The sequence below is a fragment of the Tympanuchus pallidicinctus genome, unplaced genomic scaffold (genome assembly GCF_026119805.1).
Source record: "Tympanuchus pallidicinctus isolate F22 unplaced genomic scaffold, pur_lepc_1.0 scaffold5, whole genome shotgun sequence".
NCBI lineage: Eukaryota > Metazoa > Chordata > Aves > Galliformes > Phasianidae > Tympanuchus > Tympanuchus pallidicinctus.
In genome coordinates this window covers 9,670,838-9,698,017 of record NW_026294769.1, presented here as the reverse complement: position 1 = coordinate 9,698,017, position 27,180 = coordinate 9,670,838, and the positions used below count along the sequence as shown (strand labels likewise).

Here is a 27,180-nt window from a genome sequence, read left to right as displayed (position 1 = left end):
CAAACACAATCATAGAAAAATAAAAATTCATAAAACTGAAGAATTATTACTTGGAAAAAAATAAATCCCATAGACATTACAGCATCCTACACAACTTAATTCTGTAGCTTTGCCATTTGTTTTATTGTTTGGCAAATCTACTAATGTCGCAGGTCAGAATATGTTGCACTCATTTCCTAATTCCAAATCCTATTGTCTTCATTTAGCAATCTAGGAAAAAAAAGCAGTCTGAATTATACTGGGATTCTGCATGAATTCAGTGCCATCTGCAAAGGTCCAACACTTCAGAAAAAAATAAACTACATTTATTATATAACTGATGTTGTAGGACCTTTACTCCATGGCTCTGTCAACATTAATTCACTTATGTCACTGTCACAAAGACGTAACTTCCCTGAATTCCTAAGTTGCTCTTGACTAACACGAGATCAGACATGGGGCTAATGTATATAATAGAAGGTTTAGATAATAAAACGTTATGTTCCATAATGCAGGATTAAGGTGGTTCTCCTTTGGAGTTGTTTGCTGTGGGACTCAGGTAAGGCACAACATGGATGCCATTCCAAGGATGAGTCCTGTGTTGTTGCCTTCATTTCACAGACTGAAATGCAAGTAAAGCTTTATCCTAGATTTTGTTGGCAGAGATTCTGTCTAAATTATTCTGGGAAGCAAATTTGCCAACTAAGCCAACAAAGGTTGAGTGGTTTCTGCTGTCAGTTTTCAGAAGTGGTCTGTGATAGAAGGAAGCACACAGAGGAGCTGGTCATGTGTCTGTGGTGGTACTCTTAAGGGTGTAAGGTTCACAGAATCATTAAGGTTGAAAAGACCTCTAAGACCACCCAGTCCAACCACCACCACCACGTCTTTCAGTGCCACTGTTCTGTGGAGCAGTCTTTCTTTGATGTAAGCAGCTATTTTTCATCTCCAGCACAGCAGCCACATTTTTCCAGTAGTTAATTTTTCCTGTCAGACTTTGCTTGCTTCCTGGGCAGCTCATTTTCCCCCTCCCCTATTCTTTCATACACTGCCTTACCTAACCTATACAAGTTAAAAATATACCACAGAAGCATGCCAGCACACTGGGATTCCAGGCACTTTATGAAGCAGCACAATGAGAAGCAGGCAGTACCTCTCATGACACTGATGCACAGTTCACTTTTGCTACGGGAACTTCCTCGCTTTTGTTTATTTGTTTGTTTGTTTACGTATTTCTTAAGGGACAACGATGGAGCGAGATTAAGCGCTTACCGCCCGGCAGCGGGACGCTCTTAGCTGGAGCTGCCGGCGCGGCACATGTTTCCCCGGGCTCTGAGGATGTGAAAGCACCACGCTTTCTCTCGCCGGAGCGTAGAGGTGCTCCGCTCTGCGGCCGGGAAAGCCCCTCTGCAGATTTCCCCGCGGCGGGTCGTCCAGCGCGCAACCCGGCCGCCGGGTGCCCGGCGGGGATCGCTAACGGCTGCCGAGCAGCGGTACGTCGGGCGGTGGCAACTCAGAGCGCGGCCGGCGGAGGGACGCGTGGCCGCCCCCGGGCAACGGCCGCCGTCATGTGCGGGCAGAACCTCCTGCTGCTCGGCCTCCTCATCGTCCTGCTGCAGGCGGTCCAGGCAGGTACGTGCGCCTTCACCGTACGGTGACAAAATCTCACAGCCCATCTACACCCACCGGTAGACGTAGGAAAGCTAAAGGGTTATTTTCCTCAAAAGCGAACAGTGAGTTGTGAGGGGAGAGGTCTTTCTCCTTGGTGAGGCAGCTGGCGGCTTGGGGACCGAGCTGAGAGCCGCATGTCTGTCATCAGCTCTGAAGAACGTGGGTAGTTCTGCGGTAGGACACCAAGATTGCACTTGTCGGGAGCGGTTCTGCTGATCTGCTATCCAGCGCGTGTGATCGCAGCTGTCAGCTGACATCTATTGGGAAATTTGATTGTACAGCCTCGATGCTAAAACTGGGATTGCCTTGAAGTCACAGACCGGCAGGGTTGGAAGGGACCTCTGCACATCAGCGAGTTCACCCTCTGCTAAAGCAGGTTCCCTACAGGGATGTGTCCAGGCAGGTTTTGAGTGTCTCCACACCACACCAAAGCTGTCTGGGTAGCCTGGTCCTTTGTGGGGTTTTGAAGTCTGAACGTAACAAGTCGCTTTGGGCTTTCTGGTAATACTAAACTAGATTATTCATTTTGGGCATCAGTGTGTTTAGGTGCCAGATCTTTTTATGTGCCAATCTGCTTATGGCCAAGTTTCACAAATTCCTTTCTGAGGACTTTTCCATGAGCAAGATTAGTGGTGAAGTTCTGCTCCGACAAAAAAAAAACAGTATCAAAAACGCATCGTTAGCAGCATTCTAGTATTTATTCACTGGAGCATTGCTGTTATACTATTGCTTCTATCCTAGATTTTAATAGTCAGAATAGACATTATCAATTCCAAAAAAGACATTAATTTTAATTTTGTGTCACTGAGATGTTATTGTTACACTCTGGATTCAGATCGATGTAAAAAATATGAACGTTTTCTCATTTTGTTTACTAGTGCTTGCATTTGGGGTTTGTGTAGTTTTCTTTAAAGAGCACTTTCCATCAATAGGCAGCTTGGAAATGCCAGCTGTCATTAAAATGCTTGGATATCGGAAAGCACTTGTCTATTAGCACCATTGGGTAAAGATAAGTAGTATTGTTGTTTATATTGTCTTTTGGTATGGAAATCACTTTACAAAAAATACTTCCAAACAAAATTACTTTTAAAAAAATTCAGCAGTCACCATAACTTAAATCTCTGTAATTTTATAAGTTTCATTTATAAATGAATTGAAACTATGCCAATTGCACATTCTAGCAGTACAGCATTTTGCTCATTAATACATTGTTTAATTAGTTAAGTCTTATTTTAAACCCTACTTCCTGCCATTGCACTTTTCAGACAAATATCATTTTCTGATTAGCTATTCTGAAGATGACTAATTTTGCTACCATAGCGTTCATTTTAAGACTGCAACAGTCAGAATAAAGTATTATATGAAATGGTTGAATTACTTCATGTGAATCTTAGAGCTGCAGAGTAGCATTCCCTTTCAACTCACTACTCCTGTAGTCATTATTAACCTAACCAGATTCTTCCTTTGGGCAGGGAGTGAGAACAGACCCCTTTATGTGGCACTGTTGTAATGCCCCATGGAACAGGGAGGAGCAGGGGAGCTTTGTATATGTGCAAGTACAATCCATTTGCTGCTTCTGATCTGGTGTTGAGACTTTTCCTTTGCAGACAAAACTCCTTAGAAATACATGGATGTCATCTCTCTCTTACTTTGATTACTTTTTCTCTTAGGTAGAATTTATAGTTCAGCCAAATAGACTTTCAGTGCAAGAACACAGAGAGTTAGCATTTTATACTTAAACTGAACTCCCCACAGAAACTGTGGTGTAAGTTAGAAGGAAGGCTGTTGAGTTTAACTCCAGAGGATTTCAGAGTCCATTGATGAATAACATGCAGATCTGATACTCAGGTAACAGATACCGTATGTATCACTGTAGACAGGGAAATGAATTCCTTTGAATTCCAGTAATAAACAATTTTCTTTGCATGGCTCTTCAGGCAGCTGGGAAGTTTTCCTCAGCCTTGGAGATGAATGACTTGACTTCTCTTTTTCTGACAGTGACACAAAACTAGTTTTCTTCATCTATATTCATCTGCTTTTGTTATGCCTGTAAGGAATGCAATACGAGGAAGAATCACACCCTGTGCATTGGGCTGCTTAAAAAGCTTATGTGGAGAATTAATAAAGAGATCACCTTTATTTTTCTCAAAAAATGAATGAATCTTAGCTTTTCCCATTGCTTTTTAAGTGCTGTTACAATTTGAGGAGATGGAATAGCATCTTTAATGACCTTAAAATACAGTTTAAGCTCTTATTTTGTCCTATCTTGATTGTGTTTTTGCTACATTTTCTTTGGAATGACCTCGTAATACTTTTTCTGTGATAAGAATCTGTTTAAACTGATCGTATGCACTCTTAAACTGGTGAGTGAAAATGAGAAGATCATTTGTGCTAGAGACTGCCTGGGGAAGAGCCATTTAAAGTGATTAGGAGGAAAGGATAGGAATTCAAGTAGGAAACGTGAAAAAAGACTTCCAAAAAAATTTTCAAGTCAGTATAGGAAGTGAGGGAAAGAGCATATTGAGGTCAGGTTCATATGTGGACAGAAGCACTTACTGACTGAAATGACTGCCACGCAAATGAAGTGTATGCGCATGACAGAGCAGGCAAATGTGATGTCCTTAATGATGCCAAAACAGTAATTTCAGTAGTTTTTTACACTGTCTTCCTTCAGTAACTACATTATTTGAACTTCTTCTAATTTGTTTTGTGTAAGCAGTGCAAGAGCTCCATCTTTGGGTTTAAGTTATTATTGTAAAAAATCACTGTTTCCAGTGAAGAGCTATGTATATCTGCTCCAGTGCAGTAGAGTTCTGGAAGACAATATAAATATTCCAATTAGAATTTCAAATCTGTTTTGTTTTATAACTGAAATCCTCCAATCCTTCTAGGAGGTCTTGGGGGAAAATTAAGTTGTTTGAAAAGTTTTTACTCCTTAAAAAAAAAAAAAAGTCGTGAATTGCTACTTGGTGAAGTAATGTTATGAAGTAAATTAAACTGTTATCTGCAGAAATCCATCATATATGATTCTATGATTCTACTTGTTATTTTCTTTCAATTTGCTTTTTCTGTTCCATAAGTATTTTGAATAGAATAGTTTGCTTGTATCCTCAAATGGCAAAATAGGCAGTTCTTTTAACTTACGTTGGTTATCTTGTCCTGATTGCTGGAGAGTCTGACTTCTGTTTTCCATTTCAACAATGTATGGTAAGGGAGTACAGTTACCAGCTTCATAATAGATGTGGTGAATTGGTGAATTCCCATTATTGTTTTAATCAAGGTAAATCAAAGCGAAGCTGGGAGTTGACCCAGTCTTTCTTGTGTACCAACAAATGCCGCAATGGGAAATGAATTTACTAGCGTATCTGCTGCTGGCTTTACTTGGTATCTATTGAATCTAAGTTAGCAACAAGCACAGTACTGGTGCCACATAACTATTAAGCCCATTATTGCTACTAATTATATGCACAGTATTTTATTGCCATCTTTTGTGTTCAAGACTTTATATTCGTCTGATATTTACTCGCTTTCCCAGATTCCCCTAAGGAACTTAACTCTCAGTAACCCATGTTCTTTCTAAACAGGAGGTGGAGACAAAGAACACAAAATACTGAGAGATCTGTTTAGCCAGTGTTCTCTTTCTGCTGGCTTTCTGCAGCATATCTGGAATATCTGTAGAAGATACTCAGATTTGACTTGTGCTAGAATGCCCACCTGGTACTGCACACTAGCAGGTTATTGAGTTTTCTTTCAGAAGTCTTGCGTGTCTTACAAAGCTTTTCAATTGTTATGAAAGGTCTTTTAAATCTCTATTTAATGTCGAAGATGCAAATAAAACCAACCAAATTAAAGCAATTAAGAGCTTGTATTAATTTCATGGAGGAAATTAAGAAAATCACAATAATAACAGAAACTATGTTTGTTACCTTGTTAGTGGTCAGTACACACATTGACTGACATCCAGACTGAGTGTATCATAACAATGTAGCTAAGTTTTATCCTCCTTTTGGGTGGTATCTAATCCCATTACCCTCATTATAGAGAGCCTTCATATAAAATGTGACGGTTCTTCTGTAAAAATTAGAAATATATTTAAAGCTGAAAATGAGAAACGCGCCCTGTGTAAGACATTAGACAAAGTTAATACCTGTTGAAGTGCAAGTCCCTAAAGGGTGTGCATTGACCTGAACCATGCTGTTTGCTTTTTCAGAGAAATGCAATAGTTGTGTTGATGCAATTGTTTTGTCTTTTAACAGTTCAGTACTCAGGAAGTGCAGAGTCAGGAAGCAATAGCTTAAAAATAGTGGGATCCATCTTATTTCCAGGTATTGCTCTTTAAACATAATGTAAACGCTTCTACCACAAAAGTGCCCTTCTCCATCATATTCCTTGTTGTTTAATTATTTAAAATGCCTTAATTAATTACAATTCTGTACTGACTTACCTATGTTACTATGACTTAGTAGGCCACAAAAGCACATATTCCTACCACTGATTTTTTTTTTATTCTTGCAATTTTTATAAAGCAAAGACAATTATTTTCCAGAATTGTTCTAAAAACAACAGCATTCTTTGTACTCATCATTCTGGCTGAAAGACCTTTGCCTCAAAATACTGCTTTATCCCATTGTAGATATTCCTGCTGCTTTTTACTTTCTGTGTATGCAGAACCTGAGTCTTATGCTATATTCTACAATAAAAATTAAGAAATGTTAAGAGTTAATTGCTTAATACATCACGTGTATCTACATAATACAGTCACTTTCTTAATAAATAAAACAATTGTTAAAAAATCTGAAGATTAAAGAACAGGTTGTTCCTCATTGCCATATGCTTACTTATGTTGCCATCTCTTTAATGCACATTGCGTACTTGGTTTTGATAATACACCTCCCCCTAGTTTTCTCCATCTGTGTTTACACTTTCAGCTTTACTAATAGCATACCTAGAAGCATTAAACTAAAGTCAGTGCAAAATGCAATTCTTTTCTTTTTTCTACCCTGAGAATAGTAACATACATGTTTCAGCAGGGCTGCTACTGAGTAAGAAAGGAGAACAAAACTGAGACAAAATAAAGTTCTGTTCTAGAAAGATGCGCGTTCAGCTTTGCTCGATATTTTTCCAGACTTGACTAACATGTGGAAGTTAGTACAAGTCGTTTTTCAGACTGTTCCATACTAAAATAACCAAAAAGCAGTTTGTGCATACAGAATAGCTTTTGTCAGCCATGGGAAACAAACAGACTTATAATTGGGCATTTAGCACTGAGATTCCTTTAGATAAATATTCCTTTTTGCAAACCTCTCTGGCATTTTACCTCATATTCAGAATACAACTTGAGGTCATAGAGTTGCTTCATGAGTATTGTGCTCTACTGTAAAATGAAAGATACACTTTCAGATTCGTGGTTAAAACTTTGAAAACACTTGTTTTCATTCAATGCAAATGGAGATGAGCTCAGAAACCTGTGTAGTTTTTTTTTCCCCTTTGTGCATTCCACTTGAAGCATAATCCTTTAATTTCCCACTTGTTCCTTGTATCATGCTGCTCTTCTCACCCTGAACTAACGTCATAAACAAATGAAAGCATGCCTTTGCAAGGTGAAAAATAATAAAAGGTGTTATATGACGCAAGGCATTTCTGATTAGAAAGACTGGGACATGTCGTCCTCCCCCCACCCTTTTCTGGGTTAAAATTCTGAAGTAACACCTGCAAATAATGTTTATTTCCATGATATTCTGCTGTACAGTTAAAAGATACACATTTCTGTTTCCTGTGTTACAAGCCACAGTAACAAGCTTATTAGCTGGGATGGACATTCTTCCTGTTCTTGAGACTATCAAAATTCTAAATGTATTTTTCTGTATCAAATGTTAATATTGATGTCTGTATTTTGTTTAAGCAGTCTAATATTGTGCTGTGATGTTAAGAGGTTTTTCATGTTTTAATGACAGGAAACAATCGTGCTTGAAGGGGAGAGAAAACTGGTGCCATTACTACTACTTGATATAATGGAAAAGTGAAAACTGTTTTTCTAAATGTTAATTCCTTCCCATATCAAATATCTAAACAGTTTTCTCCCTGCAGGGAATCTGAATGGCATGGTAAAATAAATGGTAATTTGTATATTTGATTTAATTCCACTTATTAAGTCAGATTCTCTAGACCACAAATGTTGTGGTTGTAGTGTTTATACTAGTTGTGCCTTTTCAACAGCATTAGGATAGCATGCTATATTCATGTTTGGAGTACTCTAGAGTATAAATATCTAGCATCTCATGCTTCTGAAGAACACAAATGGTTTGCAGAATGTCATTAGGAAGGGAAATAAAACAAACCGTACACAATAAAATTACATTTACTACTGTCTTAACATTATATATCTCACTGGTATCATTATATATCTCACAGTGATAAGTATTTAATGCTAATAATAAACTTTTTTCAGTGAAAGTTTATGTCAAGCTGGATCACAGCAGTCCACATATTCTATGTGTCACAAATCACCTACGAAACTCAGAATTGATTGATCCAGTATTCCGGTGGAATGGACCAGGTGGTTATCTTTCTTCAGGTAAGAATTTATTTTCTTACATGGCCCTCTACACTCTCTCTTCTCCTCCTCCTCCCCCTAAAAGGAATCATGATAGCTAGAAAGATAGAACTGTGAATGGAGGAGAATTGAGAAGACTCTATGTTTGTATGTATATTATATAAATGATAAACAACATACATACAAATGATAAACTTTCAAGTTTTAGGATAAAAATTCAGGATAACCAGAATAAAACACTGGAGATCTCTGTAGAAAATGGTGCCATCTCTAAAGAGTACTAGACAAGGCAAGGTGTAATGAAAGCAAGAGAGGCTGAAGGTGACATTCTTTGCTGCACTGAGAAACAGCTGGGACTGTTCTATAAGGATAGAGTAATAGAGTCATAGGCAGTGTGATCTAGCCCAACCTCCTGCTCAATGACAGGCTACCTTCAGACATGAAGTTGCATATGGCTTTGACCTCTGGAGTTTGGAGAATCTCTATCCATGGAGATTTTCTGTCCTTTCTCTGGAAAGTCTTCCATTTTATTTCTCATTTTCAGACAATATTTACCTTATCGCAGTTTTTTGTTATTGCTGCTTATCTTTTTGTGATGTATCTCGTAAAGGGTCTGGCTTATTCTTTCCTGTAAATCCCCCTAGGTAGTGAAGCACTGCAGTTCCTTCCCTAGATTTCTCTGGGATACACATCCTAGTTTCCATTGCCTCTTATCCTGTGCTCCAACTCCCTAATCATCTTATAGGCTTCCTGCTTTACTCACTTCAGTTTGTTAGCATCTGTCTTGTACCGAGGAGTGCTGTAGTGCCAAAATGAGTACTGAAAATAATCACTAAACTGCTGGCTGTATTATTGTTGATACATCCCAGCATGCACTTAGCCTTCACTGTTGCAAAAGTGTGCTTCTGAGTCATGTGCAGGGTCCACTTGGACTCCTAGGCCTTTTTTTTTGCAGGGCTGCTACCAAAAATCTTGTCTGCAACTGTACATTGCAACTGTATATGCTACTCTTACTCTGTTCCAAGTGCACTTACGACATTTGATTTTTTTTGCATACTTGACAAGAAGGCATCCTGTCCTGTAATGTAGGTCAGTGGTAAAGATTCTAATCAGTGCTGGTGCTTGTAGCAGCCCTGAGGAAAGTCCCTCAGATACGCTGCTAGTTACAATTTGAACAATCAAGCAATCTCCTAAATGGAGATCCATCCAATTTTCCATCTACATTGCCTATTCATAATCACAGTTTTGGCATTCATGGGCCTTGAAATGGCTTCTGTTACTTCCTTCTTTGAAGGGTTTAAGGTGAGAATGGCTGACTTGTGGATTCCCTGTTTTGAAAATGGATGTGTTATTTGCCTCTTTCTGACCATTGGGGCCACATAGCCATCAAAACAGACAATCTCATTCTGGCCTATTAACCTGTGTATGTCCAGATCACTTCAGTAACTCCCTAATATCATACTTCTAATTTCCTGTAGTATCCCCCGTAAGCTCTGGTGGACTCTGGGACAAAGCTGGAAGGCAGCCCTTGCCAGGAAAGACTGAAACAAAGAATGTTTACTACCTCATGGTTTCCATGTTCTTTGTCGCTGTCATTCAGCTCCCTTCATCCTTGGCCTGACATTTCTGTTGCTCTTCTACCGAATGTGTCTATGTTGGCTCTTCACATCCATTGCCAAGGTCAGTTTCTGACTAATCTCTTCATGACTTGTTTAAGGCTACCATTTTTCATAAAGATGCTTGTGATGAAACCATTGTCCTAAGCTGCTGGTATGGTAGGAAAGCTACATATCACTGTTTCTTTGTTAAATGTGTTGGGCTACTTGAACATTTTTTACAATTCCCACATAATGAGAAAGATTTCTTAGAGATCATGACCTGCTCATGAGCAACATCTTTCCAAGTGTGAGCAGGGAACCTAAGTTCTGTTTTTATTTCCCTCTGTATATGTCCCATTTACTCTTTAATGTAATTTTGGTACCTTTTTTTTTAAAGTACACTGTGATTAATTTTAAACCTGTTTAATCTCTTAATTTAGTTCATAGTTTAGGTTAGTAAGTATTCACCGTTTTATAATGGCAGCGTCACTAAATTCTGTTTGCTTTCTTCTTAATCTATACTGGTGTCTGTCAGACCTCTGTCCTTGGTGTTTGTGTATTTTCAAGCAGCTTTTCCTTTGTGTGATCTGAAGTACCGTTGATATCATAGTGATTCTTCATTCTTAATCCGCTACATGCCAGCATTCATAGTAGAGCATTTCAAGTTTCTATAGCATCTGACACTGCACTGGTTTTGCTTTCAAACTGATAACAGGCTTAACCTCGAGGATGAATTTATAGCATTCATTGCCTTGCAGTTAAAGATGTTTTTGCTTATACTTAAGCTTGTGGGCTCTGTCACTTTGCATGAAAATGTTAATCTCTCTTGAAATGAATATGTAGTGGTTAGCTGTGTGTCCTGCATTGTAAATGATATATTTTGATGCCCAGTCTGTGATGCACGACAAACACATTATCAGATATATTGTCATGTGTATATGTCCTGAGCTTAATGTGATCAGACAGAAAGCAGCCTCCTGATTCACAATTAACAAAAATTGTCCTTTTCAGTCCTCTGGCTTCTGCGTACCCAGATGACAGTTTTGACAGTGTTAACTATGCAGAAGAGAAAAGCATGGAGACCTCAGACTTTCATCTGACAGGTTTAAATCTTTTCCTGAAGACTGCTTCAGTAATATCTCAAGTTGCTGTGCCAGACTTGGATGACTAGCAAAAAGCTAGGGTGGCAGGGATTCTCGGTTCTTTGGAAACTTTAGGTACGCTAGACTCAGCAGCAGAAGGGCAAAAACCATTTCCAAAAGAGAGGAAAATGTGTTTTCCCGACAGAGCTTTTCTTTCAACTCAAGTATAAACAAACTCTTAAGTTTCTAGTTTATGAATTGTTTTTTGTGTGACAGAATTTTTTGTTGCCAGGCCTTCTTTCATAAGGAGTTAATTCCCTCTAAGTGGTAAAAATCACATGGGCTTCTGTGTCCAGTTAGTCTCTAATCTCTATCATAGTAAATCACCATACTGGAAGGAAATTAGCATTCATAAACATTTACCTCAGTGTGTTCATATAAAATAAAATAATCCTATTAGTGGGAATGTAGAATTATGAATCAAGTCATGGGAAGAGTAAGAAAATGCTGCTTCTTGAAACATTTCAAAGTGAATGTACGAACTGTGATAGAAAAATCAAATTATCTTTCAGGCGAACCACCCTTTGGCACTCACAATAAACAGGTGTATTGTGCCCACCAAATTTGTCAAAATATATACACAGAACGTCACGACTACAAAAAAAATTTACAAGGAGCAGTAAATGCTCTGCTTTTTGTAGTCATTAACAAGCAAGTCTGTTTCTCGAATCTTTGTTCACAAATAGTTCTAATCCACGTATGCGTTGTTGAAAGAATAATGAAAAACAAAATACTGCACAAAATTTATTTTTAAATCGTTACAGTTTTAAAATTTACTATTTTTCTTCAGTTAGCAGAGTGACTCTTTTGTGTTAAGATCTGGAAATTATACTTTGAAGTTTTGAAATGTCAGACGACTGAGAATAAGAGTATTTCAAAACACACTTTAAACAGAAAAATTGCGTTTTATGTTCTGCATCCTAAAGTTTCACTGCATAAAAAAAAAGAATTTTGGAGGGTGTTTAAATAGAAATAGTTAAATAGAACAGAAAATATAAGAAAGTATCTCATTCTTTTTGCTAATGCAAACATTGGAATAAGTTTGTTTTACTTTGGTGGAACCCAAGAATAAGTAAGTATAGGAAAGTTACTGCCACCTAACTTACTCATGGAGCCTGGAAAATAATCTAACTTCCTCCCATAGAACAAAAATAACTTCTCTTTTATTTCGTATCATGCTATTTTATGTTGACCACAAGGAAACTCTGAACTTGATCACATCCCTTGTCCATCATGTATATGAAATGCCTCTTGTGTAAGAGAAGTGCATTAAATCATACCATGTCATTTGTATCACAGAATGTGACATGAAATCCAAACTCATCTTACTTATCTTGTTCCAGCAGAGTAACATTGAAAAAATACTAGATTTGAGAAGAGAGTGCATAAATCAATTGTTTTTCAAGTTTCGTTTAAAGGTAATTGTCTTTTTTTCATGTGAATCCAAACTCACATGAGTAGGCACTATGCATCCAGATAATCCCACACAGCAAGAGACGTTTGTGTAGTTTTGTTTGTAATGCTAAGAAGAAAAGTAAAACAATATTTTGATTTTGATGTGTATGGAGATTCTTTACAGACAGATGTACCATTAAAAGAGTTAATGACTACTGTTGTAAAGTTCTGTTCCTTTCTTTTATAGAAATATTCGTTGTTCAAAGTAGGACAAAATTCTAAAATAAAACCAGTGACTTAATCCATTAGAAGAACTGCTTAACTTTCCTATTTCTAGGGATGCATTTTCAAAAAAATTCTTTGTGATCACATCTCTTCACTGGACGTCCAGGCTTTGTCTTTTCTGGACTTCTTTGTCATCTTTGAAATTTACTAATGGATTTTGTAGATGCAGCAAAAATAAGACGTTGTGATACGTCTTAAAGGCGCTCCAGTTGAATATGCCAGAGATCCAAACTACATTCTGAAATATTTTCTTACAGTATTAATCTGCTGGCTATTTCAGCATTCGGTAGCAAATGACATCCTAGTTTATAGACTCAGCAACCTGTTTGTCATCGGATTAAAAAGCTCTTTGTCCTACTAAATATGACAGTGTCCCATTAATGTGAGAACCTAAGTTTTTATGGAATCCCCAACATTTCTTGTAAGAGAATTTATACTTTCAGTCTTTTTAGTAGTAGTTTGTTTGTTTTTTTTTAACCAGCACTTGAATCATCATCTTTATAAACACAGTTACATATAAGACAAAACTAAGTTGATTAAATGTTTAAATTGATTCTTGAGGAACAAAGTCGTACCACACCCTCCTGCCAGGTGTGTGAAAAGAAGGACCTTGGTCAAGTTACTTTTTGTTAATATCTTTCTTAAATTTGTAAAGCAGGAAAACCAGCATGCATCCAGAGTAACAGTAATTTGTTAGATTGAATAGGAGTGTGGCTTTGAAGTGAATTGCTTAATGTTGCTCACTTACCACATTTTATTTGGATCATGGACTGGTTGCTGGGTGCAGAAACTGAATGCCTTTTGAATAAAGGTAATTGGAAAGGTTAGCTTTGAGAGAGAAGACATGTTCTGTCTGTAAAACCAGATTAGGACTGATCTAAAGTAAGGGCCCTAAAATGTGTTCAATATAAATCTCATGTCCTTAGGATTCACTTTTTTAGTCAAAAAAGACATGCTTTTCATATCACACTAAGTGTCTTTGATTCCATACCATAGATAAAAGGCCTAAAGTACTTAGAATATTAAAAAGATTTTTTTTCTTGGGCTCCAAAAAGCAAAATAATCTGTTCTAGAAATATTTTATCCAAGTGAATATTTTACCTTCAGGTCTGTTATAATCTGTGCTAATCTAGTGATTCCTATGACAGCTACCAAGATAAGCTGCTATTTAAGAAATCCTCAGGCATGTTGTCCCTGTCTTCAAGTTAGGAAAGTGTTCATCAAATGTCATCTTGTAACCCACACGCAGACCATGTGGGAGAACTGCATCTTCTCATACTGACTGCTAACATTATTTCATTACATTTTACCAGAAAATAGCAGTGTGCAAATATCACCAACGGGAACTTTAATATTTGGACACTTCAGATCTGACCTGAGTGGAGTTTACACTTGTTCCCTTGTTTATAAGCTTATTGCTGCACAACCTGATAAAAGACTCACAATAAAATATCTTATTTATGGTAAGTTATTAATGCTGTTAAGCATGCGGTTACCTTGAAGAAGATTTTCTTTTTAAATGTGTGTTGCTACCTATAAAGAAGTAATGCTTATTTAAAATTTAACTTGGAGAGGTAAAGACATTTGGTTGCTCTGGATAGATTTTTTTAATAGCTGTTGCTAGCAGGCAGTTAATTTAATGGCATTTACAGAGCCTTAAATGAAGGTCACTTTTTGACTAAGAAATTTATGAATACAGTTCTTTTCAAAAAAGAAACATAAAACACAGTGGAATGCAACAGACTGAACAGATAACAGTCCTTAATAACATAAAAATAGTATAATTTAAAATGAAATTATTCTTTAGAAGATGAATTTTAGCACAGCCTTATGGATTTATTTCACACAGGTTAATGGCTTAATTATTAACTGAATGTGTTTTTACATTGTAAATGATATATCAATTAATTAGATAATCAATTAATTAAATAATTCCTTCATAACTAGAGATAGGACAAGATGGAATGGTCTCAAGTTGCACCAGGGGAGATTCAGGTTTGATGTTGGGAAAAATTTCGCCTTTAAGAGAATGGTCAGGTGCTGGAATGGGCTGCCCGGGGAGGTGGTGGAGTCACCATCCCTGGAGGTGTCCAGAAACATTTGGATGTTGTACTGAGGCATGTAGTTTAGTGGGGAAATATTGGTGGTAGGTTGGCAGTTGGATGAGATGATCTTGGAGGCTTTTTCCAATCTTGATGATTCTATTAGTCTGTGACAATACTGGTAGCTTATTCTTTCCTGTTATGATTACATATCCATTTGTTAAGAATGGCTGATGAATTGAAATATTACAAAGACAATATCATTTATTCATTACTAGATCTCTTTTCCTTCCTTAATTCTTGAGGAGATTTAGGTAAGAGTTTGTATTGCCTTAAGCAGGAATGATGTCTGACCTCAAATTTGAAATATGTACCAGTATTCATTTAAAGGCTTGCTAGAGCACAGTAACCTAAACTGGCCTCTGATGTAAATTAATTTGTCTCTGGCCTTAGTAGCCTTGATATAGAATATCTGTAACCTTTAACAGTTACCTTGTCTGAGAACTGAAAGACATTTCTTTCAAGCAATTGTGATGGGAAAGTTTACAGTTTTCAGTAATGCAGTCTTACATTTTTCAGTAAGGATCCAATCTAAATACTTGCATACCAAATTCAAAATTCAGAATATGCAGCAGCAAGTGAAAGGAAATGGGGGAAGCAAAATCAATGTGGAGAATTTAATTAGCTGCCTTAATTGGATGCCATATTCTTGATATTTTGATGCTGTACTTCCAGCGCTTAACAGGGACTACGGGAAAGCTGGAGAGGAACTCTTTATCAGGGAGTGTAGTGATAGGAAAAAGGATAATGGCTTTAAACTAGAAAAGGAAAGAATTCTTTACACAGAGTGAGGGTGGTGAGGCACTGAAACAGGTTGCCCAGAGAAGCTGTGGATATCCCATCCCTGGAAGTGTTTCAGAACCAGGTTGGATGGGGCCCTGGGCAACATGGTACAGTGGAATGTGTCCCTTCCTATGGCAGGCGGCTTGGAACTACATATTTAAAGTTCCTTCCAATCCAGACTGTTCTATTATTCTATTAGGTTTTTTTTTTGTTGGTTTTTTTTTTCTTTTTTTCTTTCTTTCTTTTGGCTGGTTTGGTTTCTATTCCTTCATTTTTCTTCTCTGCAAATCTCCCTCCTTATTTCTGTGTTTCTACCCACACCATCACTCCTGTTCTTCATTCTTCTACCTCTGTTTTCAATTTAGCATTCTATTAATATCAAGCTGATAGCAAGCTTTGGGTAAGTAGAGTGGTTATCATGAAGTAACTAAACCCATGCATTTCATGGTACATTATATTTGTAAAAGATGCCCAAGTGTGCATGTAAAGTTTAAATAGCTGGTTCTTCCTTAAATGTAAATTTCATGTCTGTATGATAACATGTTCAGGTACTTACATTGATAAAGAAGGGATTTCTATTCAGTTATTACATCCTTTAAAATACTTGTTTGTGATAGTTGAGTAAGAAGAGTAAAATACACTACTATAACTGAAGATAATGTGTGAGTTGAAATACTTCACCACATACTACAGGATATTTTCTAACATGCTTCTTAGCTTTCATATTCTTGATGCTTCTTCTATAGTTTACTGTTGTTTTTTTTTAAAAAAAAAAACAACACAGCCAGTAATAAACATAAAGTAACCTATGGATATAATTAAGAATATGGACTTGTAAAGTCTCCTACGTGTTTCCGACCAGTCCAGAATACATTATTTTATCATTAAAAATTAACAACAAATTAAGAACAAATTAATTTTGTTTATAAGATAAGAACTTAAAGCGACAATTTTATTTGCAAATATGTGAGTAACTCATTTTTTCATACATTTTCCTCATCATCATTTGCATTTTTTCCTGCAGCTTATTCTGATCCTCAGTATTACTATGAGTTGACAGTCCAGTACCATGCAGCCCCCTGCAATAGTTTTCGTAATACTTCTTTTGGGAAGGCGCTGCTTCAGATACTCAGCAAGCTCATTGCTGACCTTTCATGTGAGGTTTCACTAATTAAGTCAGAATGCCACCATGTAAAAATGCAGAGAGGAGGCCTACAGAACGAAATGTTCTTTACATTTTCAGGTAAAAATCTGTCTTGGATGTAGAGAATGGTTAGATGTTTTACGGCTAATTGAACTTACTGCTTATATGCTGAAAGTATTATATGTATTTAATTTCTCCAATTGTAGAAGTGCTTCAAGGTATTGCATGTGAAGCTGCTACCCGTAACAAAAAGAGGAAGATCTACTCATAAGTGTTTTTTTTTACATTATTTCACTAGAGTACAGAACTTTTTACAGCTGTACGTAGATCAATATGTTTTTTTATTTTGCATCATAAAACTTTATCATGTTCCTTGTTGCACACTATCATGGGAAGAAAACTGATGCATTGTATTCCGTAACTCCCTGGATGACTTTCCTCTTGTCAACTATTATAGATGTATAAATCTCTCTATGGATGTGGTTTGGAGTTAAATGAGATGAATCTCAGTACAGTTCTTTCTTTAAGTGGCAACAGTGAAAGAGGGATATTTAATATTTTTCCATTTTTTTTTAAACAAAAGGAGTATAGAGGAGAAGTGGGTAAAACTGGTTTACAAAAATGCTGGGTTAACTTTGGTGTTTGTAGTTTCCTTCAATCACAGTTAAAAGCAAATAATCAGGTGGTTTTGTCAGTCACTAAGCTATGGGATATTTAAGTGTTCTTACTGAGTGCCACTGTATATTGTAATAATTGCAAAACATTATGTCTGATATATCTGATATTCAAATCTTTTTGTACATAAATGATCTCACACTATCTCATAAGATTAATGTACTACAAATACATTTTCACATACACTATTCTAACTAACTAACTATTCTAACTAACTAACATAATAGGCATTCACATTCACTTAACATACACTAATTTTCATAAAATGTTTCTATTAACAGCTTTTCACTAAATGCATCAGCTGTGGAAGTCAGAAATCGTAATGCTGGGTCAGTCCAAAAAAGATACTATTTTACTTTTTTTGAGAGTATTCCTTCTAAACATTCAGACCATTTGAGAAAAGGTTCTAGATCCATTATGCTATGAAAGAAGATTGAAATAGAAAGTAAAGCAGTCTCACTATATACGTAGTTCACTTGGAAACTTTGTTATCAAGAGATATCTAGTTTGCAGTTGCTGAGCTGAATGTGGATAAGAACATATCTATTTTATATCAAGTTTTCTTGAGCTTAATGTTTTCAATTATTTCATATTTTCATATATATAATTACATTAGTCACTATATATCAACATATGCAGTTTTAAAATATCCAACAAAGGATATCAGTAGCACTTTTTTTTCCACTTTCCACTTTCCAAAACAATGAAACTATTAGTTGTGTTTCTCTAAAGATGGTATTTGTAGTGGATAGCACTGATGTGAAGAGGGTCATTAGTTTAGGTTAATTCTAGTTAGTTGAGATGACATAAATGAGATTTAGCCAATGTGCAGACTTCATAAAATGTTTAAGCAATGCTTTGAAGCTTTTCTACAATCAAAGAGAAGTTCTCCAGTTAGAGATTTAGGTGGATTTAAACTTTGATGTAACCCAATGGTAAACTACACATTCTTCAGCACCTTGAGGTGTCAGGTTTTTTTTTTCTAAGCAGTTTTTTTTTTTTATTTCTAAGCAGTTTTTGGTGTTTCAGAATTACTTCTATGACAGAGGTAGGTAAAGCTCAAGAGAAGTGAAATTAACATGATAACAGATAATGTTATTATGGCAGATTAATCAAGGTTTGGTTCTGGAGAGTAGGCCAGCAGCTTCTTAATCATGTCTCAGGCCTTCACCATATCATGCTAGTCACAGTCGATGAGGAATGTGGTCTCATGCAAATGGATTACTAAAGTGTAACCATTTTTTCTTAAATCCATTCTCAAAGTTTTCCTTTGGTTCAGTACCTCATAGAGGTTCCTATGAGGATGGAAGGGTTGAGTGTGTGAGTACATGGGACTGAGATGCGCGCACAGGAAGAGATCAGTGAGGGGAAATTGGGAAATCTTTAAAAACGTTGATATTGATGAAGTTGTTCTTGAGAGAAAACTGGAGTCCATTCAGTCTGAACAATCAGAAGGTTGAACTGCTAGGATCCCTGGCTGTTTCTAAATCTGTATTTATAAAACCAGAATGATATCTAGGTAAATAGACAGTAGCTTATTTTATTTTACTGTATTTATTTTTTGAAAGGATTTGGATATCTATATGTCTGCGAAGCATCCAGGATTACATATTGCCTTGCCATCAGAATTTACAAATAAAAATGATTTCCCATGAAATATTTGAGTGTATGCAATATACTTAAATAGATATAGAGGTAATGTCTATAGGAGGACAAATTAATGTTTTTAAAATGTTGCAAGTTAGCCATCTGAAATGTGAAATTCCAAACAGTTGCATCAGAAATTATTAGATTCTTGTAAACAAGTAAATAGAAATGTTGATTTCACTGACTTTGCTCTTCTGTAAACAGATTGTATTTTGTTACAGTTACTTGCTTAGACACAGAAAACAACAAACTATGTCTGCAAAGTGCTTGTGATGCACCTCATAGATTATACAAGGTAAAGTAGATAGAGGAATAAAATTGCAACTAACATAATAGGCTACTCTCGTATAGTAAAATATCAACATGAAACATAGTTTAGTTAGTAAATAAACCAATATAAAAGTTTTAGCGGTTCTAAATTAATAAAAAATATAAAATTTAGTTAAAATTGACAATATTCTGTTGCCCATATGGGTAAGGCAGATCCCACTTATCAATCTGCATTAAGGAAAGTATTTTAAGAATATGAAGAGTAGCAAGACAATCAGGAAGCTTTGGACAAGTCTTGCAAATACTAAAGGTCATATTTTTGCAATGGCATGCCTTTTCATCACTTGTGATAGAAAGTGATTCTGTGATCTACTAAAATATTAGCTGCTTGAAGATTTTGGCTCTCACAGTAGAGAAAGAGAAGTCAAACTTTAGCTTATCAGGTTAACGTTGATTCAGAGATTCTTAAAAGGCGAAGGAAAAAGAGGAAAGAAGGACAGAAGAAAGATATGCCTTCTTCCCTAGGAGGGGAACACCTAGGACAGTGTGTATCATGAATATACTGCTCTGCAACCTGAACTAAAGTACTTTAGGAACTTAAAAAGGAAAGCTCAAGACAGTTGCAACCTTCAGTGGTTTTTTTTTTGTGGTCTACCTCTAAGCACCTTCCTCACAGTATGTTGATTATAGATGTGCTCTCTGTTCAATATAGTGTTGTTTTTTAATGCTGTTCTGAACCATCTGCTATTTACATCCATCCACTGTCAAGAAATATCAGGTACATAAATCATGCTTCGGGATTCAACTGGAGTGGGAAGGGAGTCACAAACATGCAGTACTCATTAAACAGTTTCCATACTGTCCATTGGAAAAAAAAATACATTTGTGGGAAAGCTCATAGTCAAGGTTACCTTTTTCATGCAGACAAGATCAAAATAAGAATGCATAAACACATTTGTTTTTGCCATTTTTGTAATTTATGTGTGTATTTTCTTTTGTGTGCGTGTGGTATTTTCTTTTTGTTGAACAGAGATATTCAGTATGGATGGAAAGTGTGAAATATAATTGGACCTAAATAATAGTACTGGTATAAGAGGGAAATTTGCAAAACTATTGATGAGCTACAGATATCCAGTGCAGGATAGCTTTAATGCTATAATCCAGGTTTATTTAAAGGTTGTATTTCTATAATCCTGAACATTTAGAGATACTGTGTTAATTGAGCAAGGTTTATCTGCATTTAAGACAACATATCAAAGAATATCAGATTACCTTCCTGTTTCCATTCCACCTAACTGCTACAATCAAAAGATTTAGAAATACATCCTTTAATTCTTAATCTCAACTCACACCCATGTTCCTTGGTTTTATCTTCTATTTTGACCTCTTTGCATCACTGATTCTAAAAAAAATACTTATTTGTTTCAATTTAGGCAAAGGACCTCATAGAGAGATTCTTTAAGAAAGAGGTGGAAATTAGGAAGAAAAGTTCTGAACCATTGCCTGAAATATACTACATTGAAGGTACACTGCAAATGGTGTGGGTTGATCGTTGCTACCCAGGATATGGAGTGAATGCTGTAAGGCATCCAGACTGCCCAGAGTGTTGTGGTAAGTGACAAAATTCTTATATCTTACAAGCATTAAATGCTGTTACAATGGTTTTATTTCAACAAATCTTGTTCATTTATGTTTTAAATGGCTTTGTCAGATTTTATTTCCCCCTGGAAAAAAATTCATTGATATGATTCCTATATACTGGGACTGAAGTCTCAAAGGAACATCAGGAGTCAGATTCATAGAGATTCATCTGTGGTCAATCTTTTTACATAGATAATTCTTTACAGAGCTAGAATTGGTGAAAGAAACACTGGATTACTTATCAAAGACTATTAACAGAATGGACTACACTTTAAAAAATGAGTATTTAAAATATTGGAGAAAATAGACAACAGAAGGAGACAATTCTAAAATGATAGGACATAGAAAGTGTTTCCACATGCAGTTGCTTTTTCCCATTTCTTGTCTTTGTGAGAAAGACATAATTTCAGGAAGGACAAGATATACACCAAATTCAGTGCATTGACTGCAATACAAAGTGTCAGTGCACATTATTTCAAGAAAAAGTACTTGAAAATTAAGTTTAGAAAAGCTTTTAGGATGATCTGTTTTTTAAAGACTGCTGTTTTGTTTTGGTCTTCCACTCTGCAGTGTCTTAGTCCATTCTATACTAATTTATATTCCTTTTTTTATTCAGAACAGAACTTTTGTCTTACCTGTTGATACAGATGCATCTTTGGCAGATACAGAGGCAACATTTCACATCTGAAGTACCTGAAGCAGTTCTGAAACATGTCTGCTTACCACTTTCCATAGCTGCAGATGTCATTCTGCCAGTATTCTCAGACATATACTCTTCTCTTTCATTTACCTCTTGGTATAATTAATCTTTGCCAGAATCCTAAACATCATATCATGCGCAATATAGCTGAAAGAGTCCTCTGCTATACAGCAGTCCATCATTCTGCCTCAAAGCAAGATAGGAGTTTTTACTGACAGATGTGTCCTGCATGATCTTAAAAACCTCTAAGGTTAGACTTCACAGACTCCTAAGGACATGGAACTCAGTACTCAAAATCCTTGCCATTGGAAAGCTTTATTTTAAGAAATTTTTGTGGTTTCCCTTGATTTTGTTTATACCTGTTACTTCTTGTTATGTGTCAGCAAATCTGGAAACAATTCTGTCAACTCTATCTTAGCAACAGCTTTTGTATGTCCTAGAAGATTTCTACCATTTTCTGATATTGCCTTCATTGAAATTAAAGTTCAGTCTTTTGGGTCGTGTTTCGGCTTACGGCCTCTGCAGAGTGTTACTGCTATCTACTAGAAGTTCTCTACATTTCTTTTCAGTGTCTCAGACTTCATAAGTAGTTCTCAAAAGACCATATAAGCATGGGAGAATTGCTTTGTGTATCTTAGATACAGGCTAATCATACTCACTTCACTGTGAGTATACACACTCACTGTGACTGGTTGTTTTTTGGTTTGGTTTTTCTTTTTTTTTGGAGGCATGCGTGCAGTCATGGAAGCATTTTAATAAATGTATTTCCATGAAGCAGAGTTCAGCTTCTTGAGTGGCCCACTATTTTCACTTGGAGTTGCAAGAAGCAGGTCATTTAAGAGTTAAATGACTCTTAATGGTATCAGTTAAGAGATTTAAGGTCCATTTTAAAACTGTTTGGAAGCTTTGGTCTCAGTTGCTTTGTAATTAGAAGATCCAGTTTCTAATGTAAAGTAATTCATGGAAAGTTTCTATTTATTTGCTCTAGTATAGAGACTGACCTTTAACTTACATTTTTTTACAGTCAGAACAAGTCAACCACTTTTTATATGCTTTTGATAAACCTTAATCTCACATGCCCCATTTTGAGTTTAATTTTCTTGCACACAGATGGCTAGAACTTAGCAAGGTGTTTCACATCAGCTCTTACCAGTGCCTTTTACATATTTAATACCTTTATTTGATATTAAGAACATCTGATAATCTTGTTAGTTCTTTTTTTCTTGTTAGGAAAAAACATTAGTAAAATTTGTCCAAGAGCAATCCCTTTACCAATTCCTCTCCAACTCTTATTTCTCCTTTACACATTGTTATGTAATCCTTTCAAAAATTCCCTTCTAGTTGTAGTTTTCTGCAGTTTATTGAATTTGTGTGTGCTGCCATACCAGGTGCTTTCAGATTGATTAAGTATTTGTCTTCACTGTAAATCCACATCAATTTACACAAACCTCAGGTAATTGTGTTACCTGTGTATATGCCAGTTCTATTTTGGAATATAGAAACATGTTTCTAAGCTTCTGATCTCAATCAGAATGTGACAGAATTGGAAAGAGTGCGGCATAGGCCCTGGAACATGGAGAAAAAAAATATGTATATCTATTGCTTGATTCATAAACAAAAACTTACTCTAGTTTTCATACATCAAAAAGGCGGATGTTCAGTTTTACCTGTTCTGTATCCTCTACTGTTTTTATAACACTTAGTTTCACGTCACACTAATACTTTAAAGTGATGGTTTACTACCAATAGGAGTTTTCTGTTGTAGAAAAGGATTCCAAGTATATCATTTAGTATCCAGCAGCTGTGTAAGTAAGCTACAAGTCACCTAGTTAAGGTTCCATTATCCTTTTCAAGCTGTCCCCTAGATAGCAGATTGCACAACAGTGGGACAACCTTTTTATCCTGTTGCAATAGAATGCTACCTTGTTCCAATTAAATAAATGAAAGAATCTGTATTATTTCCCAGAAGTGTATCTATAATCTTTGACAAAAAGAATATAGTTATTCCTCTGGTATACCAGTAGATGCTTTTGCTTATGGGTATTTGTAAAGCTTTCTCTTTCCTGTAAAGCCATCTTGAGTTACCTAAATTCATGTACTAAAAATGCAAGGTGTAGATGCCATCTACAGAGGACTCCCTCTTGCATATATTTCCTAAGACCTCTAAAATCTTTTCCAGTCAATAGCAGTGGCAAAAAAATGCTAGGGAAGCCAGTAACAGCCCACTGAGAATCAACAGAATCCTGCCAGTAATCCAAGTATTGAAAGTCCTGCTGAAGGTTTGGGAAGTAGAGACTAAGAAGTCGTTACTAAGCTAGGCAAACCAAATAACCAGTTAAACATAGACTCTCTAAAAGGATGGAATGTCTTAAATACCACTGCATACTGAGTACTAATGCTGTTCATTAAAGATCTTTCCTAAACTAAGGCTAATATTGCCAAATTGAAGATAGCTGTAGAAGATAAGTTTGAGATGCAACCAAATAGCTGAAATTCTGCTTTCATCAACTAGCAGAATACTGGGGAAAAATAAATGATCTTTCTCTTTTCAAATAGATAAAGATGTATTCTGGATATTTCAAATGTAAATAGTTCTGTATTAATGCCATTAAAATTCATTGATTTTTTTGTGTCCATATAGTTATCTGCAGCCCAAGATCTTACAATCCCAGTAATGGAATTCACTGTCTTCAGTGTGACACCAGTTTGATATACGGAGCAACAACATGCTGACAATAGAGGGAATGGCAAAGCTGCAATAGCTCTCATGCATTTTAACCTGGTAATATTAATAAATTTTTTATTAAAATATTTATATATTTACCTGAGTACAGTTTGTTCTGGTTACGTCAATAGGATACTATTGTTTTTAAGAAATAATGATTCATCTGTATATTCTAGTTTGCATCACTTAGGAGTACTTCATTTTTAAGGTCTTTGTAACTACCCACCAGATTAAGAGCAGTGAAGATAATTAACTATTTAAATCAAAAGAAAAAAAGAAAAAAGGTGGAGCTATTTTGCTTAGTTTGTTCTTTGTTCCAGTCATCTCCTGTTGACATAGATTAGCATAAGGACTCTGTACAGCAGCTTTCATCTGCTTGACTGTTCAGTCTTTGGTTAGGAGAACTGTAGTGAGCAGCTCAATATAGCACCAAGTACAAAAACATGAACAAAACTTTCTTCCAAGGTGAACTATAATAGTAATACTTCAGAAACTTCTTTTCAAATAATGTAAAATTTCTTAGGTTGTGCATCTGTTCTACCATTAAAGATAGCAGTTTCAGCTAACATGCTTTTACCTGAAGAAAACAAACAATAGCATAAAATACCATGACAATTTTTATGACACTCATTCTTTACTTTTGTAAAAGTGTCAAGAATTAGTGAGTTGATGGCTTAATGCAATCCTTGTTACTTATTAGTAGCTTCATTTCAATTGGTATTCTGTAACAGAATTCTGTTTTAAATCCTATTTATACATTCCCTCTGTTAGCTGCAAGACCATGAGAGCTAGATGTGTGTAGGTCATTTTTAGCCCTTTGTCATCTGAAAAACGGGGTTTCCATGTAATTCTGTTTTAAAGCACAAGTATGAACGTCAGGTTTAAAAACATTCATCTTTGCATGTTTTCTTTTCAAAAAAGGACTTAAAAATACTGTACTACTTCTAAGAAGTAACTTTTAAACATGACACTGCTTATTTGTTGATCATTAGCATAAACAGCGTAACAAGCAGAATATATAAAATAGCTATTTTTATCAAATGCCACTTGAAAATAAATAGCTGAGAAAGAGCACGTTAAAAAAAAACATTTAGTACTTAGGAAATCCAACTCTGTTAAACTGTAATCCGTAGAATGTCTGAAGGCTATCCAGTCCTTATTTTCACTTGGTAATAAGAAATAAATGGACCGCAAATGAGAGGAGTCATTACATTTGGTTGGAGTACTGCACATCCTTACGTTATCTTCATAATTTCCCAATCACGATGGCACTAAATTAGTTAGCATTAGTTTGAAGAATCAGTGGCTAAAGAGAAAGCACATTTTGCAGTATTACTTTCCAAAAATATGGAGTTTGTTTTGGTAAAAAAAACCAACCTAACAAGTAATAAAGGCACACAGAGCTTTCTACAGTACGGGTAGCAAATTAATTTGAGAATTATCCTCTGAAATGAATGCAGGCTTTTTAAGGCAGTAAAAATATAAATTAAGCGGTATTTTTACATTCATATGTCTACCTTTCTATTGTACATCAAAACCAGAACACTCTGGTTGGCAATTTCCAACCATTCCAACAATTAAAGGGATTAATACCGTCGTATCTGTACTGTGAAGGAGAATAATAAAAATGATGTACTTTTAATTGGGGTATTACACACATTGAAATACTGACTTTCTTGTCTAGGTATTTATATGCATATTAGCAGAGTGCTGAAATGATATATTTTGGCCCTCTTGATAAGTAAAATTCATTTTAATCCACAAAGTTTGCACGCCCTTTATGACATTCAGGAAAAAGTAAAATAAGTGTTACAAAGTTTTGCCTTTGATTTCGTCTGTTATGAACAAAAGCATTTCACACGAACCTTTGCAAATGTTGTCTCTCATTCACTGATTGCAGTCAAGTACAGGTGGTTTGTTATGTATATATTATGTGAAAGAAATCCTGATCTCTGTTAACAATATTAAACTGGACTTCTAATTTCCTCTTGCAGTCTTATCTAAACTGTATGCTCTCCTATTGCTGGAGCCAGAACAAAAAAATTTCTTTGTGTATATTGCCAAGGAAAAAGGGTTTCCTTATTTTTCTACTGTCAAAATTAATTGCTTGTTAAATTTGTTTTTATTTCATGATTTTAGATCTTCTTTAAGTTTGCTCTTTTCCTCACTCTTTATGAACTGCATTCCTAATTTCAAAGCTTTTCATAAATTCACCTCTTTGCAATTAGTTACAATCTCTGCTTAAAAAATCTGCAGCAGTGCTCTATTTTGCTGGAACTGGAATGTTTAGTGTTATAGGTGGTATTTTCCCCTTTTTGCCAAATAAATATGAAGCAGGGAAACTTCCTAAGTTCTAAATTAACAAGATTATTGGTAAATCTCGGTGGCAAACTTAGCATTTGCCATAGATACACTCCTAATAATTACTTCAACAGGACTAACTTCCTATTTGTTATTATATTATTTTCAACAAAAGCTTTTTTTATGCTTTATATTTCCTAGAATTCAAGAAATTTTTAAAAAGCAGGAAACTGTTATGTGTTACAGAAATAGGATCACTACTAGCTAATAGCCAGAAAGGAACTTAATTAACAAATATTTCTGGTAAATTGAGAGTTGATTGTTTTTAAACACTAGCTTTTGTGCTGATAATTATGTAAATGCTTTTTTATTACTGACTAATTAATACATAATTTTGACTTGTCTGTAACTGATAAATGGCACATGTTTGGACTTTTCCTGTATCTGTCAAAGCCTCCTAAGCATTATGGAGCTATCCAAGTTTAAATACTGAAGTTACCATCAAAAGTAACATCAAATATTACAGATCTTGACAGTACAGTTCATATTACACGATAAGAAAACAGATGAGA

At 35.7% G+C, this 27,180-nt stretch overlaps 1 protein-coding gene across 1 annotated transcript; it reads left to right on the top strand.

Annotated features, from left to right (window-relative positions):
* Positions 1 to 143: 143 nt before the first annotated feature.
* Positions 144 to 25,680, top strand: ZPBP (zona pellucida binding protein). Its single transcript, XM_052704178.1, is given in 10 exon segments — positions 144 to 152; positions 1,218 to 1,611; positions 1,614 to 1,709; positions 5,904 to 5,972; positions 8,096 to 8,221; positions 13,934 to 14,083; positions 16,530 to 16,748; positions 19,193 to 19,266; positions 20,675 to 20,852; positions 24,224 to 25,680. Coding segments are annotated over 10 exon segments (1,407 nt in total). The 3' UTR covers positions 24,316 to 25,680.
* Positions 25,681 to 27,180: the final 1,500 nt, after the last annotated feature.